Source organism: Lampetra planeri, chromosome 5 (assembly GCF_965212315.1).
Source record: "Lampetra planeri chromosome 5, kcLamPlan1.2.h2, whole genome shotgun sequence".
Taxonomy (NCBI): Eukaryota; Metazoa; Chordata; class Hyperoartia; order Petromyzontiformes; family Petromyzontidae; genus Lampetra; species Lampetra planeri.
Genome location: NC_136111.1, coordinates 14494945 through 14514156, shown reverse-complemented (window position 1 = coordinate 14514156; position 19212 = coordinate 14494945). Strand labels below are relative to the sequence as shown.

Here is a 19212-nt window from a genome sequence, read left to right as displayed (position 1 = left end):
GCCAGCATCACATATACAACAACAGCCACGATTCGCCACTAACTGGTGGTGACGTCACCACGGCGCCTGTGCCAGACCAGGTGCACTTTGAGGCCACGTACCACACAAACAATCTCATACATACACACAAACCCACTCATACATTTACTCTAATTCTCCAATATTAAGAGCTTCAATAAGAAGATGATCCACCTTCAATAGCTGTTCTAGGTATCTATACTCTCCTGTGTTTTCCAGTTGTGTCCCTCTGTCAGATATATCCAGTTGTTCAGCAGACTTCGTGTGCACAAAGATAAGAATAAGGAAATGCAGTTTCCTTATTCCCAGTGTGCAACCAACACTAGAACCACCGAGTCTGATACCAACCAGTTCCCAGGGTGGCCACAGCTTTGGTGTTAGTCGTGATGGGTAGTCATGGGACTAGCCAGGATGAAAATTATAATACTCCTATTGCTGCTGCTATTTATAATGGTCTTGAAGCTACTGAAAATGCTGCTGCTAACGGTCATGCTCCAACTGTTAACAGTGTTGTTGTTGATGATCGTCATGATGATAGCTCTCTAAAAATAGAGGCATTTTTTGGGTAAAGAATAGGCAACATTATTATGTGTAAAGTATATATCTGTGTGTATGTGTGCTTGTGTCTATGTGTGTGTCCCAATACCAGGGCCTCGTGCACTTTGCCCGTGAGTACCGCCCACTGCGGCTGCTGCTCTTCCCGGAGCTGCTGGCGGCGGTGGCACGAGCGGAGCGTGTGTTGTCACGCCCCGGGGGCTCCCTGTTGCTCGCCGGGCCCAGTGGCGTTGGGCGCCGCACGGCCGCCACCCTTGCCGCCTCCATGCATGGCCTTTCCCTCCTCTCGCCCCGTGTCTCCCGCACCTATGGCTCCAAGCAATTCCGTGGCGACGTAAAAGGGGTGAGGAGGGCCCACTGGCTACGGACCAAGTTACACAAATCCCAGAAATGCAATGGATTATCATAATTCGGGAATGTAATTCTTTTACAGAATCGCTACTTTTTGTGGTCTGATTTTGACCACGTCTGTATTGTTTCTCATTTTACTTTGCTCAACCTTGCAATTAAATGCATATATAATGAGCGTCTCATGATATAAGAGACATAGGTGAGGTGGTAGTTATATAGACAAGGTTTTGGAGGTGATGTGGTGTAGTGGTAATGTGGTGAAAGTAATAATAGATGTGGTGTTGGTGGTGATGGTGGTTGTAGATTTGGTGATGGAGGCTGCTGCCCAATTGCTCCTTTGATTAGGGAGACATGTCTACTTTGACTCCACTGTTGCTTTGTATGTTTGATTGTGCAGAATTGTACAAATGTTCATTTGTGTGCTTATAATCTGTACATGTGTGCATGCATGTGAGAGTAGTTGATGCAGCAGGCCGGTGTCGAGGGCCTGCAGGTGGGCTTGCTGCTAGAAGATTTCCAGATGCTGTCACCTGAGTTTCTTGAGATCGTCAACAGCCTGCTTTCATCAGGTGCAGCAGAGATAAACCCTGATCTTTACACAAAGAGGCCTCACTTCTCACCACCATCGCCATCCCCTTCAGCATGACCCAGTTGGTGTTCTGTGGGTTCTCACTTGTTCTAAATGTTGGGGTGTTCTCTGTGTGTGCTTTATTAACCTGGTCAAGGCTTGCGATACCATCAGTACGCCAGGGCTCTGGCTTGCTATTCGTGCTTTCGAGGTCCCTGACTTCTATGCGCACAATCATTAAGGACCTTCATGATGGTGGGTAGGCTCGGGTAACATTGCGTGGCCGGGAGTCAGAGCCATTCCTGTTCACGTTGGGATTCAACAGGGATGCCGTCTGGCTCCCACATTATTTAACATCATCTTCGACCATGTAGTTCGAGAAGTCTTCCATGGCTGTACTACTAGAATGTATCAAGGTCAAGGGATGGCTCCCTACTGGTCAACCATGTTATGTACGCTGATGATCTGATGGTTATTGCTCACACTGAGGAGTTGGAGATTCTGCTCCTGCACCTGGAGCATGCCACTAGGTGGGGCCTTAGCATCAGTGCCACCAATAATAAGCACCTGCCTAGCTATTTTGTATCATCCAATACTCCACCCTCTAAACTCCCCATGAGTGATGGGATAGTTGTGGAGAGAATGGAGAAGCTTCCGTACCTGGGTAATGTGCTAATGCAACCTTTGGTTTGGTAGCAGAGATCTCACTCCAAATCAGCCGAATGGCATTATCTTTTTGTCATCTGCGTAACGCTGTGTGGAAGTTACTTGGTCTATCGCTCCACATGCAGTTCCGGGTCATGCCCTCACATTTTTGCTTGGAAAACATGGTCCCCTCTAATGGAATATCTATGCCGATTTGAAACTTTAAGGCTGGTCTGCCTATGGTCGATCCTGGGTTTAACCAAGCTGGATTGTGTGAGGAGCTCACATATCCTTGAAAGATCTAGACACATTCCCATCAGTGAGCTCCTCTGGTGGGCAAGGCTGTGTTGGCTGGGTCACGTAGCCTGCATACCCAGCCACCGCATGCCCAAGTAGATTCTGTTTAGTCGGATAGAGGGGGCTAAACTGGCATGGCACAGGATGGAGAAGAGATGGACTGATGCGATACAGGAGGATGCGGAGCTTCGTGGACTTACCGACGACTGGTACCAGCGGTGTCAAGATCGGCTTATATGCAGGAGGCTCGTGAATGACACTCCTGAGGTAGTCGCCCTCCAATAATAGTGGAGGGCAGAGGAGTGACACTCAAAACAATGAGCGGAGCACCGAGTGGCTAAAATACAGCAAGTTGGCACAGTAGGGGGCACAGGTAGTGCATCTGCCAGTCATCTCCGTCAACCCATGGCACCTGCTTCTATCCCGTAACCTGTCAGCGAGCCTTTCAAAACTTAATGTGGCCTCGGAGTGCACCCGTCCTGGCACAAGCGCCATGGTGATGTCACCGCCACTTAGTGGTGAATGGCTGCTGTTGTTGTGTGTGTGACGAATGGGGAGCGGTGGTGTAGCGGTTAGTATACTGCGCTATGAACCCAGTGACCCGGGTTTGATTCCCGCTCATGGCCAACACCAGTGACGAATATCTGAACCGGTCCTGGGCCTCCTCTAGGTCGACTCAGCCTGGTGCGGTGTGTAAACATCACCATAGGGAAGACAAAGGTGATCAAGCGTGGTGCTGGCCACCCACCCCCTCGTGTGCCGTGCCAGCCCTCATAGGTGCTCGCTAACAACACTTGCCCCAACAGTTTGTTCAGGCTATAGAAAGGATCTTCATCTTTGTATGAACAGAGGGTGAGGGTCCCTCTGGCTGGACCTTCATGATGATAGGCAAACCTAGGTAATGCTACATGGCCAGGCGTCAGAGCCATTCCCTGTTCATCTTGAAATGTGACAGGGGTGTCCTATACCTTCTACATTATCTAAAATCTGTTTTTATTGTGTAGTTTGTGAAGCCATCCATTGATGTACAATCTGGTAATGATATAATGGGAGGCTGATAGATGTTTAGATTCATTAAAGGGATGACTCCCGAATGGTCAAACATTATGTTTGCTGATGACCATGCAATTTCTGCTCATTCTGTAGTTGCAGCTTTCTACAACGAGATGGGGCCTCACCATGAGCGCCACTTAAAGTACACCTGCCTGGGGTATCTTGCATCATCTATGAAGCCCGTGCACTGAATTTGACTTTCGGCCGCAGCTAACATCATTGGTGAATGATATATGATTTGGTCCTGGACCTCGACTCGGTTGACTGAACCTCAATAAGAACTTGGTGCAGTGTGTAAACATTAAAGCACCCCCTAGTGTGCCGTATTGGCCTTCATAGGTGCTGACTAATATGACTTGCTCCAACAGTATGTTAAGTCTATATGGGAAATATTTGTGTATGTATGTGTGTGTGTTTGCGAGTATAGGCGAGGTACCCGGGCTGTTCTCCCCAGAGGAGTTGGAGCCCCTGCTGGCACCGCTGAGGGAGTCGGCTTCACAAGACGGATTCACAGGGCCCATCTACAACTACTTCACACGCCGTGCGCATTCACTCGGACTCGCATACAAAACAAACAGCCTCCATATAGCCTTCAACAGACTTTTCGGGAAAATGCTGTTAGCGAGCACCTATCAAGGTCGCAATGGCACACAAGAGGTTCCGATATAGCACCAATAAACATCAGCACTGCACACAGGACTGGTTCAGATATTCGTCATCGATTATGGCCATTGGCGGGAATCAAACTTGGGTCACTGTATTTGTATTGCAGCACACTAACCACTACATTACTGCTCCTCGCCGCCTACACACGCAACAGCAACAACCGCCATTCACCACTAAGTGGAGGCGACATCACGACTGTGTTTGTGCCAGGCTAGGTGCACTTTGGGCCACATGAAGTGTCGAAGACTTGCGAGCAGGAGGGCATGGGACAGACTCAGTTGCCATGGATTTACTAAGATGACTGGCAGATGCACCACTTGTGCTCCCTACTGTGCCGCACATACACTCACCAATACACGCTCGCATATATATACAAAGACTTATGCTTTAAAGGCTCTTCGGGAAAGTGTTGTTAGCAAGCACTCTATGCCTGGTAACGCACACAAGATGTTGTGACATTTTAGGCCTTTGGGCTTGTGCTCAGCAAACTGTGTTTTAAATTGTATTTATTAATGTTTACTTGTTTGCTCGTCCAGGAGTGCAGCAGAACCTCCACGTGGTCCTGGTCATGGACTACACGCACCCTGACTTCACGCTCAAGTGCGACAGTAACCCCGCGCTCGTCAAGCGCTGCGCCGTGCTCTGGATGGACGGCTGGTCCAAGCAGACCATGCTTAAGGCATTACCCCATCCCCTCACCCCTCAGTCCTCAACTGTGAATGATGAACCCTAAGCAAACATTCGAAGCTCACTACCTGAACCCTTTATCCGTGATCACAAACACATTTCTTATTTCAATGCATTTCACGATGGTTTTTACATGAAGAAAGGATGTGCAAATTATTAGATCAATGGGTAAGAGTATGGATTTTACATTTTTAAGGTAACCATGGTAAAGTATGGTTCTACAACCCCACAACATGGAACTGGTACCTAAAAACACAGGGCCCAATCTGCAGCAGCTCTGGTTCTATCAGCCATATACAACAGAAGCAAGCTGGATTTCGGAAAGGGGTTTCTACCATTGAACACATACATACTTTCAGATTCTATAAAAGGCAAAAGAATGTACCACCATTCCTGGCTTTTGTGAGTGTCTATGTGCGTTTGAGAGTGTTAGCTAACATTACACGCGCTTACGGTCCTGTAAAGCAAATATCTTGTGATTCGATCAGCCATCCGGGTTATATAGAGGATTTCTGTTGTTTGCCGTTTGTCAGATCCCTGAGATGATGTTGAGTGAGGAAGAGGAAATCGGATCCGACGAGAAGGCCAAGGAGCGGCTAGGAAAGCTTCCAGGTAATTTCTACGCACCCCCCATACACAGACGAATATGAGCACACTGTGTGTGGGAGTGCATATGCGCCACCGTGGCGAGATGTTAACTACCTCGCCTGGTATACAGGAGGTAGTGTGTCTGATCCCGAACCTGCTGCCTGTATATTTGGCGTTTGCATGTTCTCTGCATGATCACATGTTTTTTTCTCCAGGTTCTCTGGGTTTTTCCTCCACATTGGGAAACATGCGTTTAGAGTATTTGGCTGCTATTTGTGGCCAGGTTGCTTCTGAGAAAAAGAGCTGTATAGCTCAGTTGGCCTTACCTGGTAATATAAAATTATAACTTTGTTTACTTCAATAGTTTAAATATATGTGTATGTGTGCATGTGCGTGCGCATACAGGAGGTGCGGAGCTGACCCGTGCGTTCTTGCACGTGCACGAATCCTGTGCGGCGCTTGGTGCCACACCGCGCCGATACCTGGCCTTTGTGCAGCGCTACCAGCATGTGCTGACTCACACCTCCACTGCACTCATACATCGCAAAGGGCACCTGCAGGTGGGTGTTTAACAACACTATCACCATCATCGTCATCAGTAACACCATGATCGTAAAAAACCACCATCATCACCACCACCACCACCACTCACAACAACTGTGAATCTGCACGAGGCCCAATTTCAACTTCTATGTCGATGCATTTTTTATGAAGACATGGTTACCAGCAGGGAGGTGCAAGTACTTTGTGCTCAGTTTTTAAAAGAACTAGGATGAGTGGGGGCCCTCTTCACCACTTTAATTGCCTGTCAAAGACTGTAGCTCTCTGCAATTGGCAGCAAGTACCAGGGGATAATGCTAAATTGAAGACTGACATCAGTGTCGATTTGGATTATGAAAAAGATTTTTAAGGTAAGAACAAAATATTCTGTAAATATAAGTGTGTATGTGCGTGCCTGTGCTCAGGCGGGTGTGTCAAAGCTGACAGAGGCTCGCACCCTGGTGGATGAGCTCAAGGGACGTGCGGCTGAACAGAGCACGCTCCTCGCAGAAAAACGAGCAGACGCTGACCAGGCACTCAGAGACATCACAACCTCCATGCAGGTCTGCATACCTCTTCCTCCTCAGCCACCTCCTTACAACCACCTCACAGTCCCCTCCCAGCCACCTCCTTACAGACACTTCACACACCTCCTCAACAACCCCCTCAACACCTCCTCTGCTTTTTGAGAGCAAGTTTCAGGATGAATGTCTTCTAACTTGGCTCCAGGAGAAGAGTTGTCATCATAATAATTTTTAGACTTGACTCCAGGAGGATGGATTCCAGTATCATTGTCTTGAGATCTGGCTCTTGGAGACAGTGTTTTAGGATCGTTGTCTTTCGAATTGATTCTAAGAGACCAGGTTTAATGGGCAATGTTTTGAGGCTTGGCTTGCAGATAATGGGTTTACAGGCAGTGTCTTCAGATTGAACTCCAAGAAACCAGGTTTCAGGGTCAGCGTCTTGAGACTCAGCTCACAAATTCACTCCGCGCACGACATGAAGCTGTGGTTTAGTTTGGGATGGAAGGAGGGAGCATGTGCATTAAAGCAGTTGGTTTGGTGTGGTCAGAACGTGAGTGTGCAGAAGGCTGAGATGGAGCGTCTGCAGGAGACAATTTTGCAGGAGGCTGTTCTGATTGAGCAGCGCAAGTGCGCGATCGATTTGGAACTCGCTGAAGTGCAGGTGCCTCTTGCTCAAACACAAGCATGAGACAGTTCTCTGTTGCTCAACAATGTATGATGCAGTGCGATATGATACATCGCTGACAATGCTCTATCACACAATGCATAACACTCCTGTACAATATAACTCCATTCTGTATCGTGCAAAATGTCACGACATTTATATATTGGTATACAATGTCTATGGGACTTTTTTGCCAGTAAAACCTAGTCTTCTTTTTCATAATTGTTAAGATGTTCAAACACCAAATAGACACCTATCACAAGGCATCAAGTCTGTACTAACCACACATGCTTGTGTTTGCATGTTTTACCACAAGCATGTGTGGTTAATACAGACTTGATCCCTTATGATAGGGGTCTATTTGGTGTTTGAAAATATTAACATCTCTATTATTGCTGGAAAGGGTAAAGCCTCTACATTTTTTCATCATTGGTATACAATGTAAAAAAAAAACTGCTGCAAATGATACAGCACTCTACGATAAAACACTCTCTTTTTCTGTGTATGCGTTCCCTCCCCTTGCATCAGCGTGCCTCATATGTCCCTGTTTCTCCCCATCATTCCACGTGTCCTTGTTGATCCCCAAACTCTATCATATCTCCTCTTGCCTCTCTATATCTCCGTACGTCTCCTCGCATCTCATCATGCCTCTTCGTGCCTCTCTTTACTGATCCCTGAATGTTTGTGTGCCTCATTGTGCCTACTCATAAATCTGTGCTCTTTCCTATTCCTCCCCATGCATCGTTGTGCCTCTCTGTTTCTAGCCTCTGGTGGATGAGGCCAAGCAGGCAGTTGGCAGCATCAGACCGGAATCACTTTCTGAAATCCGCTCCCTGAGGATGCCCCCTGACATAATTCGTGACATTCTAGAGGGTGTGCTGAGGCTTATGGGTACCTTTGACACATCTTGGGTCAGCATGAAGAGGTGAGAGTGTATGTATACACAGGTGTGTGTTTATGTGTGAGTATGTCTACAGGGATAATAGACTTTCACATAATACTAGTTACACTAATCTGTGCATGTGTTTGTGTGTGCATGCTTGCGTATGTGTGTATATTGATGTGTGCATGGTTGCCAGTGTATTGTTGCATGTATGTGGGTGCTTGAGCATGCGTTTATGTGCACATATGCATGCCCATGCGTGCATACGTTTGCGTGCATTATTGCCTATGCATGTATGCTTGCCAATGTGCATGTGCGTGTATATGTGCACCCTTGCATGTGAATAAATGTGCCTATCTGCAAGCATGTTTGTGTCAATGCGTGATTGCCCGTACATGTGTGTGTTTATTTTTACTCGTGGAGAGCGGTGGCACAGTGGTTGGTGTACTGCACTACAAACACAGTATCGCAGTTTTTTCCTGCTCACAGCCAACATTGGTTATGAATATCTGAATCAGTCCAGGTGCATCTGGTGCAGTGTGTATACATAAGCACTGGAGGGACAAATGTGGCCCGGTATGATTTTGGTCAGCCAGCCCCTCGTGTGCTATGCCGACCTTAATAGGTGCTTGCTAACAACACTTTCCCCAACAGTCTGTTAAAGCTTCCATAGGGGAACTTTGTCTTCATCTTTGTCTTACCTGGGTATATGTGCTTTCCTGTCTCTGTTTGCACGTGTGCTGGAGCACACATGCTTACCTTTGTGTGTGCTTGCTCACCGGTGTGTGCGTGTTTGTGCGTGTGGATTTCCAGCTTCCTTGCGCGGCGTGGCGTGCGCGACGACATTGTGACATTTGATTCACGCTCTATCACACGCGAGATCCGTGACAGCGTGGAAGAGTTGCTCATGCGCAACGCGACCTCCTTCGATCCCAAGGTAAGCACCACGTGCATGACCTATATTTCTTATTGTTTAGTGATAGTGGGCCGATATCCTTTGGGAAGCGTATTTAACCATATCCACACTTTATCATCCCCTCATTTTGCTAGGGCCCTCATTGGCAGCAAAGCCGATACCTGACTGCTACAGTCAACTTTCGCAGCCTCATCACCTCCATCATATGGATTTAGGTCTTCCACCTGATTTTCCGACCTCTAGCTGCCACTACAATGCTTATCTCAGTAATCTCACCTCCGGCAGCCTGCACTTATGTCACACTCATTATAACATCCTCTTCCTGGTTACTTTTACATCACAGAAATGTTAAGGGCTGTGACTCTCCAAGATGTTCAAGGCTTGATCTGCAAACATGAGTCACCGAAGCTAACATGTCGCCTTTACTTGACAGAACCAATACTATTGATGAATGAGAAATTATAATGACTCCAAGTGATGGAGAAGCTGATTGTTAATTATATATTCCATCACTTTCTGTATCAATTGAGTCAAGGTGATTAGATGACATTTTTTACAAGATGGATCACATTCTTTGGGAATAGCAGGACCAAAGATAATTTCAAGTTCTTAGGACAGTATGAGTGCTATTTGAGAGTTTTAAAGTAAACAAAATAACTGGTGCAAGTTCTGGAGTTTACCTTTTAAGCACACTGCCTCATTTACCATCGGGACCACAAGCCTTAGAGGTATAAAGCTTGAATAGTACCCAACATACTTCATACGTTGTGACTCTTAGTTGATTAATTTTACTTTTAGAAGGAATCACAATGGGTAGAATAAAATTTTTGTCATCAAGAATTGAATTTGCTACAAAATATGAGGCGAAGAGATTGACCTTGTTTATTGCGTCAAGAATCACAGACGCAGATTAATCCTTTATTGGTAGAAATTACTTTGCAGAAATTGCTTGAAACAACTTTGGTAAACGACCAGACTGGAAGTGAGCGCTAACTTGACAGGGTTCCGGTTTCTTGCATTTATGATTATATAAGTAGTGAACCAGTAGTAGACTGTGATATTTGTCAGTGTGACTTCGGTTTGTCTTTTGTGATGTAGAACGCTAAGCGAGCAAGTGCGGTCGCAGCACCCCTGGCCGCCTGGGTGCAGGCGAATGTGAAATACTCCCACGTCCTTGACAAGATCCAGCCTCTGGAGAGTGAGCAGAGCGAGCTGGTGCGGTACGGACAGACACATGGCTCACGCGCACATTTTCGCTTACTCAGGGGCAATGTCTCCACACCCAGGGGATCAAGTAAGGGAAAGGACCACGTATCATGATTGGTGTCTTGAGACCGGTTTTCATGTTTGGTGTCTGGAAATAAGGTTTCAGGATCAATGTTTTTAGATCGTATTTCAGAATCGGTGTCTTGAGATTGGTTTCATGATCAATGGCTTGAGACAGGGTTTCAGGATTGATCTACTGAGGCTCATCCCCAGGAAACTTGGCATATAACTTATCCGAGTGTAACTATCAAACTTCCTGCTCTTCATTGTCCTAAGGATGATTATGAATTTTAGTGGGCGGTCGCATGCTTTAAATTGTATTTGTGCTGGCCTCAGGCATCTGCAGAAGACGGAGTCGAAGAAAAAGAAACTGGAAACAGAGCTCAACTCGGTCGATCAGAGAGTGGCCGAACTCAAGGAAAAGTGAGTGAACGATTGAGGATGTCGTGTCATATGGTGTTGTGCTATCATGATGTTGTGTCATATCTATTTTCATGTTTTGTTATGTTTTTATGAAGTGTTGTGTTATATCTTTTCATGGTGGAGTGTTACAATATCACGTTGCCATGTTCTCAATGTAAGGGGTTTAATGTAAGGGGTGTAGTGAGTGATTGCAAATGTATTCTTATACTTACAAGATATGTGTAGAAATGTACTTTTCCAATTGAAGTAACTTCATAGTTATTCCACCATATTATCGACAGATGCATACCATTACAGATGCTAGATATTCATATCATTGTTGGTTCCATATATTCAAACCACTGTAGATTCATATCCCTTTAAAATATACTGATTGATACCACTCCATATTCCATAAATGTATACCCCTTTAGATTCATCCCACTATATAGTGTACTAGCAGTAGTACCCGGCGTTGCTCGGGTGAAAAATATATTTCTTAATAACCTTACATATATACACACCCTCACCACTCTCCCTCACCACTCATCCTCACCAATCACACCCTCACCAATCACCACTCACCCTCAACACTCACCACTCACCACTCACCCTCACCATTCACCCTCACCACTCTCCCTCACCACTCATCCTCACCAATCACACCCTCACCACTCTCCCTCACCACTCTCCCTCACCACTCATCCTCACCAATGACACGCTCACCAATCACCACTCACCACTCACCCTCAACACTCACCCTCACCACTCACCCTCACCACTCACCCTCACCACTCAACCTCCCCTCACCACTCACTAATCGCCACTCACAACCGCCCTCACCATTATATTTTTGCCCCAGTCAACGCCGGATATTTCCCATTCGTAGCAGTTTATATCAACTCTATAAGCAACTTATATTAAACAGGAAGCGCGATCCTAAAGTAATTTACAACCTTCGATTAGTCCTTTGTGCGATTCAAAGAATCGATTCCTGGCATGTTGGGGGTTTACATTTTGAATGATAGAGTTTCATTTTCATTGTTATTTTATTTTTTTATTTTTTCAGGAGTTTTTAATTACATTTTTGCCCCGGTCAACGCCGGATATTTCCCGTTCGTAGCAGTTTATATCGACTTTAACCAACTTATAGTAAACGGGAATCGTCCGAATCTAAAGGAATCTACAACCTTCGATTCCTTTGCGCGATTCAGAGAATCGATTCTTGGCGCGTCGGGTTTAAAAGTAATTACACAGTTGTTTTTTCATTGGTATGTAATGTTTTAAAGTTTTCATAAGATTTTAAATGTATTTTCCCCCCGGGCAATGCTGGGTATATCGAGTTTATACCACAAATGCGTGCGCATATTTTTAACGGGAATTAAAAATGGCGTCCACCCGGCAGCGAATGCGTCGCTACCCGTTGCCAGGGGCAACCGCCGTCCAATGAAACTGCGTATGGTCCGGCGACACACAGACACACACACAGACAGACAGATTTGCGATTTTATATATATAGATATGCACCTCAAAAACTGTTTGTGAATTAGGTCGATGTTGTTGTGACCTGTTGCATTGTCATGTCGGTTGTATTGTCATGTGGCTGTGTCCAGTAGGTCGATAGTATTGTACTGTTGTGGTGTGTTGCATTGTCATGTCACCATATCTTATAGTTCAATGTTACAGTATTCCCTCGTTATTTGCAAGGGATATGTACCAGAGATGCTCATGAATAGAACATTTCGTGGATAATGATATTGGCCTACGAAAACCTATTTTTATCTGAATTACCTTAAATAAATACATAAATAAGCTATTAAATTCATGAAAATTATCATAACACAATTAAAGTGTTTAAAATTAACATGAATTTAATGAAAAATATATAAAGGTATGAAATAGTTTACTAAGTAAATTACCTTAAATTATGGTGTTGTGGTGCATCATCACTCTATCTCATCAATTTCTCTCTTACGATGCGTAGAGTTCCAGTTGCGATGCGCGTATAGCCAAAATCGCGGAGAACAGGTTCTTGAATAATGAAGGAATATTGTTCTGTGTTGTTGTGATACATTGCGTTGCTCTGTCACTGTATCCTGTAGGTTTATGTTACTGTGTTGTGATGTGCTGCATTGTCATGTCACCGTGTCATGCAGGTCTATGTTGTTGTGTTGTTGAAATGTGTTGCGTTGTCATGTTGCCGTGTCGCACAGATTTGGGTCGCGCACCTCCGAGGCAGCTGTGCTGGAACATGAGCTCCTGCGCGCGCAGGAGACGATCGCTGCCGCCGAGAGTCTCGTGGGACAGCTCGAGGGGGAGTTCATGCGCTGGACCAATCAGGTCAGCATGGTCACATGAGGTCAATTGGGGTCGGTGGCAGCCCCAACAGTCTGGAACGATACCCCTCTGCATATTCGCAGCATCACCTCAATCGCCTCCTTCAAGAGAGACTTAAAAACTCACCTCTACAATCATGCTTTCGAGCGACTTTGAGCTTGGCTCCGCGCCTCTGAGTTGCGGCCACTACGTCTGCAAATTTGCGCGCATTATAAATTTAACTATTGTTATTATTATCATGTGGGGTTGCAAGAGGCCACATACAATGGAATGTTTCTCATCAGAGTTGTATGCTCGTGATACTGTTGATGTTACTGATATTGTTGAAGTTGCTGCTAATTGTGGCAATGTTGATGGTATTGATCGAGTTTCTGATGTTAATTCTGTTTGTATTGTTGATGGTATGGAGTGTGTTGATTATGTTAATATTGTCGATGGTCTAAGGTTGTTGAAGTTGTCGGTGTTGTTTATGGTAATGTTGACATGTTTTTGATGGTGATGTATTTTATTCATTGCATTGGTATTGTTGGTGATGTTGATAGTGTTGAAATCAGGGATGATAGTGCTGATTTTGTTGATGATTGGGTTGGTACTGTTCATGTTTTTGATTATGGTGTTAATGTTCATTTTATCCTCTTCATTATGGTGTTAGTAATAACAATGATGGTGGTGTTGGTAGTGATATTGTTGGTCATGGTGTTGATGGTGATTTTGGCCTTGTTGATCATAGTGTTGTTGGTGTTCGTGTTGTTGATGGTGCTGATGTCTGCTGTCGACTTCACATTGGACGTTTAAGATCCCCTGAGGTCATTACAAAAGAGTAGGCCATTGTGTACCAGCATCAGGGTCCAAATTACTCCAAAATTACTCAATTGAAATTGCTCATTAAAATCAATAACCCCTGCTGGCAGACAAATTCCCGATTGCAAACCCGGTATTGAGTCACCTTGTGCCAAGGAGGACAGCTGCCACTTGAGATGCAATTTGAAATGTCTGATATGAGATATGATGTAAGTAGCTTATTGTGTTTAAAATACTCCCAAGATACCCTGGCTTAAAGGGCATTGTATCAAAACAAATAATCGTTTTTATCATTGATGTTGGCATTCAGGTGTCTGAGATCTCATCCGAGTTGGACTCTCTGCCAACGCGCTCTCTGCTCGCAGCTGCCTTCATTACTTACCTCTCGTCTGCGCCCGAGGATCAGCGACGCGTGAGCATGAGTAGCTGGGCTGCCCGCCTTGGCCTGCAGGGTGAGCCCACAGTGCTGCTGATGACTTCTAATGTATGCAAAGACTCCCAATGACTCACAGCACTCCTGACGACTTACAGCACATCTGATGACTCCCAACACTCCAGAAGACTTAAATATGCACAATAATGTCCTTCACTCCTGTGATTCTCAACACATGCTATAACTCCTGTCACTGCTGGTGACTCAAAAAACAGCTCATGACTCACAATACACTGCCTTAATTGAGACTCGCAACACAACACTTACAATGTAGCTTCAAAAAGCAGTTATAAACGATAGCCTGTCTATTCACCACAGCATTCGTATCTAGGACCTAGTTCCCATGCTGTGTGATGCAGCTCTTGCTGTTGCATGTGGTTCACTTGCCAAATTATGTGTATGTGTGCCCAGACTTCAACCTCCTCCGTTTCCTGAGCACGGAGAGCCAGCAGCTGCAGTGGAAGAGCGAGGGGCTCCCCACCGATGAGCTCTGCATGGAGAACGCACTTGTCACGCTGCAGGTAAGAACATGTGCCTCGCTGAGAACCCAATGATTACATCACACACATGGCTCACATGTGGAAGGAACACTGCATTCTGGGAACACAATGGATCACTCTATGAGCACATAGAGTGATCCATTGCAGCTTGGATTACCACGATTGGCTGCATACAGTGCGAAAGAAGTTCAACAACATACAACAACAACCGGAATCACCACGAAGTGGAGGTGATATCACCTTGGTGCTTGTCTCAGGCTATATGGCCTTAAAGGCTACATGACGTATCGAACGCCCGCTGGCAGGTCATGGGACAAACCTAGGTGCCATGGGATGACTGACTGAGATGACTGACAGACGCACCATCTGTGCCCTCTACTGTGCCAACTTGCTGCGTTTTAGCTGCCTCGTGGTCCGCTCATTGTTGTGAGTGTCACTCCTCTGCCCTCTGTTGTTGCTGGAGGGCAACTGCCTCTTATTGCCCAGTTGCGTCCTTCACGAGCTTCCTCCACAAATGATCATTTTGACACTGCTGGTACAGTCATTGGCTAGTCCACTCAGTTCCATATCCTCTCGTACGACATCATTCCATCTCTTCTCTAGCCCGTGCGATGCCTGTTTATCCCCCTCTATCCGGCTGAACGAAAGCTGTTTGGGTATACAGTGGCTGAGCATTCGGACTATATAACCCAGCCAGACCATGACCACACACATATGCCACATCGTTAACACCGTTAACACACATGCCACTCCATGAACATACACACCACACTGTGATCACACACACGCTACCACACTGAATACACACACCACACTATGAACATCGGCATTACGCCTTGACCATACATACACTTAATACCGTGTACACACTGCCAACACATATATCATGAACGTGTATGGCACCAAGAACACAGTGCACATTGTGAATGTACTGATTATACCATAAATGCAACCATCACACCATGTGCGTGTGCACATACGTATGTATGTGCGTGTGTGTGCTTTGGTGTGTCTGATTGCGTGTGCAGAGTGGCATTTGCCCATTCCTGATCGATCCATCATCTCGGGCTATTGAGTGGCTAAAAACTCATCTGAAGGACACACGCCTGGAGGTCATAAACCAGCAGGTAGATGACCCCACTGTCTTCACAATGCTGACTCGAACGTCTAGGTCTGTCTTTCTGTACAGTGAGTGGTGCATTGGAGGTTGAGATTGTCCCTTCTATCTTATATTTGCACATTAATCCCATTGGCTATGACCATTACACATTGGACAAGTAATTTTTCCCTTTCAAACGTAACCCTCTAAAACCAAATTTTTACCCTTGTTTCTCAAGGTGGTTGGTTGTGCTTACAGCTGTCTCCACTTGATAAAACATTCACGAATCAAACAGTGACTTTCATTCAAATAAACTCGAGGCCTAGTGGTGTCTGCCACCAAAAGGTGAGGAATAGCCAAGTGTGTCCTGTTGCCGATGACCCAATGACCCCTCCCCCCCATAACCTGTGACTTCTAACACTTTCTTCACTTCTTGTTCACCGTCCTTCTCTCACGATGCAGGACGTGAACTTCATGACATCGCTTGAGCTCGCCGTTCGTTTTGGCAAAACCCTAATCATCCAGGAAGTGGAGAACATTGAGCCGGTGCTCTACCCACTGCTGAGGGGAGACCTCATCGCACAGGGTATTGATTCCATGAACGATTGCCTGTTAGCATTAGTGTGTTTGTGTGTGATGGTGTGTGTTAGCATGTGCAGTGTTTAGCACACTATGCTAGAATTCCTGGGCATTAATAACATCCACGACAATCCATATCTAAACCTGTCTTAGACCTCGGTTAGGTCAACTCACCCTTAATTGAGTACCTGGTGTAATGTGAACACATCAGCACTGGGGAAACAAAAGAGATGGTGTCATACTGACCACACCATCCCCTTTGTCTGTGTGCGAGCCTTAATAGGTACTTGCTGATAGTACTGGTCCCAAAAATCTGAACGTCGTAGACGTTTGTATTTGTTAGTTTCTTTGTTGTGAGTGTTTGTCACAGGGTGAGACTTGTCTTCGTGAATGTGTCACAGCATGGGTTTGATTTTAAGCCTGTGTGTGAGAGTGATTATCACAGGGTGAGTGTATATGTGTCTGATTGAGTGAGGGTCACACAGTTTGCGTCAGAATATGAATGTGTGAATGTCACATCAAGCGTGAGAGCATTAGAGAGAATGTGTGTGTTTTAAATGCGTCAAATATCCTCGATTTTAATTATATCGCTCAGTGAGAATCACAGGGTCACACGGTCAACTGAATGGTGAATGTGTCTATCTTCCATAACAGAGGTTTTTTTTGGGTTAGATCGCATAAATTATTTACGCGATCTAACCCAAAAAACCACGATTATGGATGATATTGGTCGCGAAAGCCTAAGTGTTAAAGTGTCTATCTTCGTGATTGTATAATTGGGTGAGTGCGAGTCACTGTCACAATGAATGTTGAAATGTCACAGTGCATGTATGAGTGTGTCACAATGTCATTATGTTTATGTAAAATCTATGTATAAGTGTGTGTCACAGGGAGTGATTATATGCATCATACTCATTTAAATCACAAGCTGAGAGTAATATACATTTAGCTGCCCAATGTATAGATATTTTACCATCAATCATCACTTGAATACAGTTCTTGATTGGGGTGACAAAAATCTGGTCATGTTCAACTAAAACAAAATTCAGTCAGTGATAATATTACATAAGATTGGGATTTTTACAGTTCCTCCAATCATGTTTAACAATTATATTTTTAGCCAAAGTAAAACCATTCATTTGTTTCGCATATCATTCTTATCTAAGTTATCATGGAAAAACTGTGTTACGAATCTGGCTAAGGAGGCATCGAAGAGTCTTGGTTTTATATTCCGTGCCTATAACTTGTTTAACGCTGACTAATTATTACTGCTATACAAAGCACAAAATCGGCCAAAGTTGGAATCTTGCTGTCATATTTGTGGTGGAGCACCCAGTTCCTACCTCAATGTACTTGATATAATTCAATGTAAAGCAGGCTGATTGATGATCCAGTACTAACTGATTCACTCCAATGACTCAATTACTGCTACGACCATGGTTACTATTCCCGTGAACTTCATTCAACCCATTTCGAGAACTCGGTGTTGCCTCAGCCATCCTATATTTTGGCACCACGCTGTGCAGGTGAAACACTTCTCTTTCTGCTTCTTCCCTGCCACGAGCTCGACTTGGGCATTTCCTCCCATCGTCTCATAGCATATAAGTGCTTTTTAAGAAGTAATCATTATAGTTATATGTCTGAAGAACTTTATGAAGGGGATGCTTGGGATTATTTTAATTGCACGCGTTTTTCTTTGCTTTTTCAAGACTAATATTGCTAGTTTGCTCTATGCTGTTAATGGAACAGCTCTGTGCCTCAGTAATTCTTTTTTTTACTGGTGTGATTGAAATATTGCACCTAGAATTGTTGTTCTCTAACAGTATCTGTAAAGGGTTTATGTGTTTTACTTTTGTATACATTTTTTATTTGCATTATATTTATGAAGTAGGAATCTGGGCGTAGTACAGGACTGTAGGTATTAATGGTTTGTGAGAAGACAAATAAGAGACGGATTGCATTGTCATGCTGGGTTTTTCATAGATTACATGAAATATTGAAGACTAAATAGGTCAATTTTAGTGTGGAGACAGGTGTGTTGATGCAGGAGTACGATTTATGTTTCTAGGTCCGAGAGCTCGATTTTATGAAAGTAATTATAAATTAAGATTCTGGCATATAAACACAGGTGCATATGGAAGATGTTCGGAATATTATGAAAGGATAGTCTGAGTAACTTTGAAGATTGGAATAGAACCTGACAGGAAAATATAATACATGTAATTGGAAATAGGAAGTTGTGTTGGGTGGAGCACGTGTACGGGATGGAGGAGGGCAGGTCACCGAGACAGTCAATGGAGTGGCACCCAGATGTTGGGAACCAAGGGAAGATAAAATTCCATATGGTGATGTTGATGAGACTGTAACAGCAATCTGGAAAACTAGCCTTTTGCCGATCCAAGGACGGGTGTATTGCAGTAAATCTGAAACTTGCAAGCGAAAAGCAGACCGCGACGTGATATTCATTGCATTAATGCGTGTGCAGTTTGTAAGGGGACGGTGACACAGACCTATTTCATTTTAACGTTATAATCCCTTGTTCATCATGACGTCCTTTTTACTTGTATGTCTCAATAGCGTTACGGAGATCGCGTGACGTGAGGGTTTTGCCTTTGTAGTGAGGGTTATAAATTGACGCTGAGGGGGGAGGAGGTGTCTCGCCCCCCCATGTGGAGTGACGTCACCCTATTAATGGAGGGGGGTGTCCATTTGGAGGACGTCACCTGTTCATGATTATTAATCAGGGGGGCTGTTCCATGTGGAGTGACGTCACTTGCTCATGATTATTAGTGAGGGGGGGGGGGAGTACTCCATATTGAGTGACGTCACCATCTCATGGG

The 19212-nt window shown here is 44.9% G+C and overlaps 1 protein-coding gene across 1 annotated transcript in view; it reads left to right on the top strand.

Annotated features, from left to right (window-relative positions):
- DYNC2H1 (dynein cytoplasmic 2 heavy chain 1) overlaps window positions 1–19212 on the top strand; it is a 186277-nt gene that overhangs the window by 67553 nt on the left and 99512 nt on the right. Inside the window, exons 53-69 of the mRNA XM_078594604.1 lie at window positions 668–916; window positions 1385–1493; window positions 3915–4028; window positions 4690–4832; window positions 5374–5452; window positions 5834–5988; window positions 6394–6531; window positions 7040–7153; window positions 7921–8081; window positions 8853–8976; window positions 10054–10175; window positions 10558–10644; window positions 12837–12963; window positions 14072–14213; window positions 14606–14715; window positions 15723–15821; window positions 16256–16379. Coding sequence (XP_078450730.1) covers window positions 668–916; window positions 1385–1493; window positions 3915–4028; window positions 4690–4832; window positions 5374–5452; window positions 5834–5988; window positions 6394–6531; window positions 7040–7153; window positions 7921–8081; window positions 8853–8976; window positions 10054–10175; window positions 10558–10644; window positions 12837–12963; window positions 14072–14213; window positions 14606–14715; window positions 15723–15821; window positions 16256–16379 — 2197 coding nt within the window. The remainder of the gene's footprint in view (window positions 1–667; window positions 917–1384; window positions 1494–3914; window positions 4029–4689; window positions 4833–5373; window positions 5453–5833; window positions 5989–6393; window positions 6532–7039; window positions 7154–7920; window positions 8082–8852; window positions 8977–10053; window positions 10176–10557; window positions 10645–12836; window positions 12964–14071; window positions 14214–14605; window positions 14716–15722; window positions 15822–16255; window positions 16380–19212) is intronic.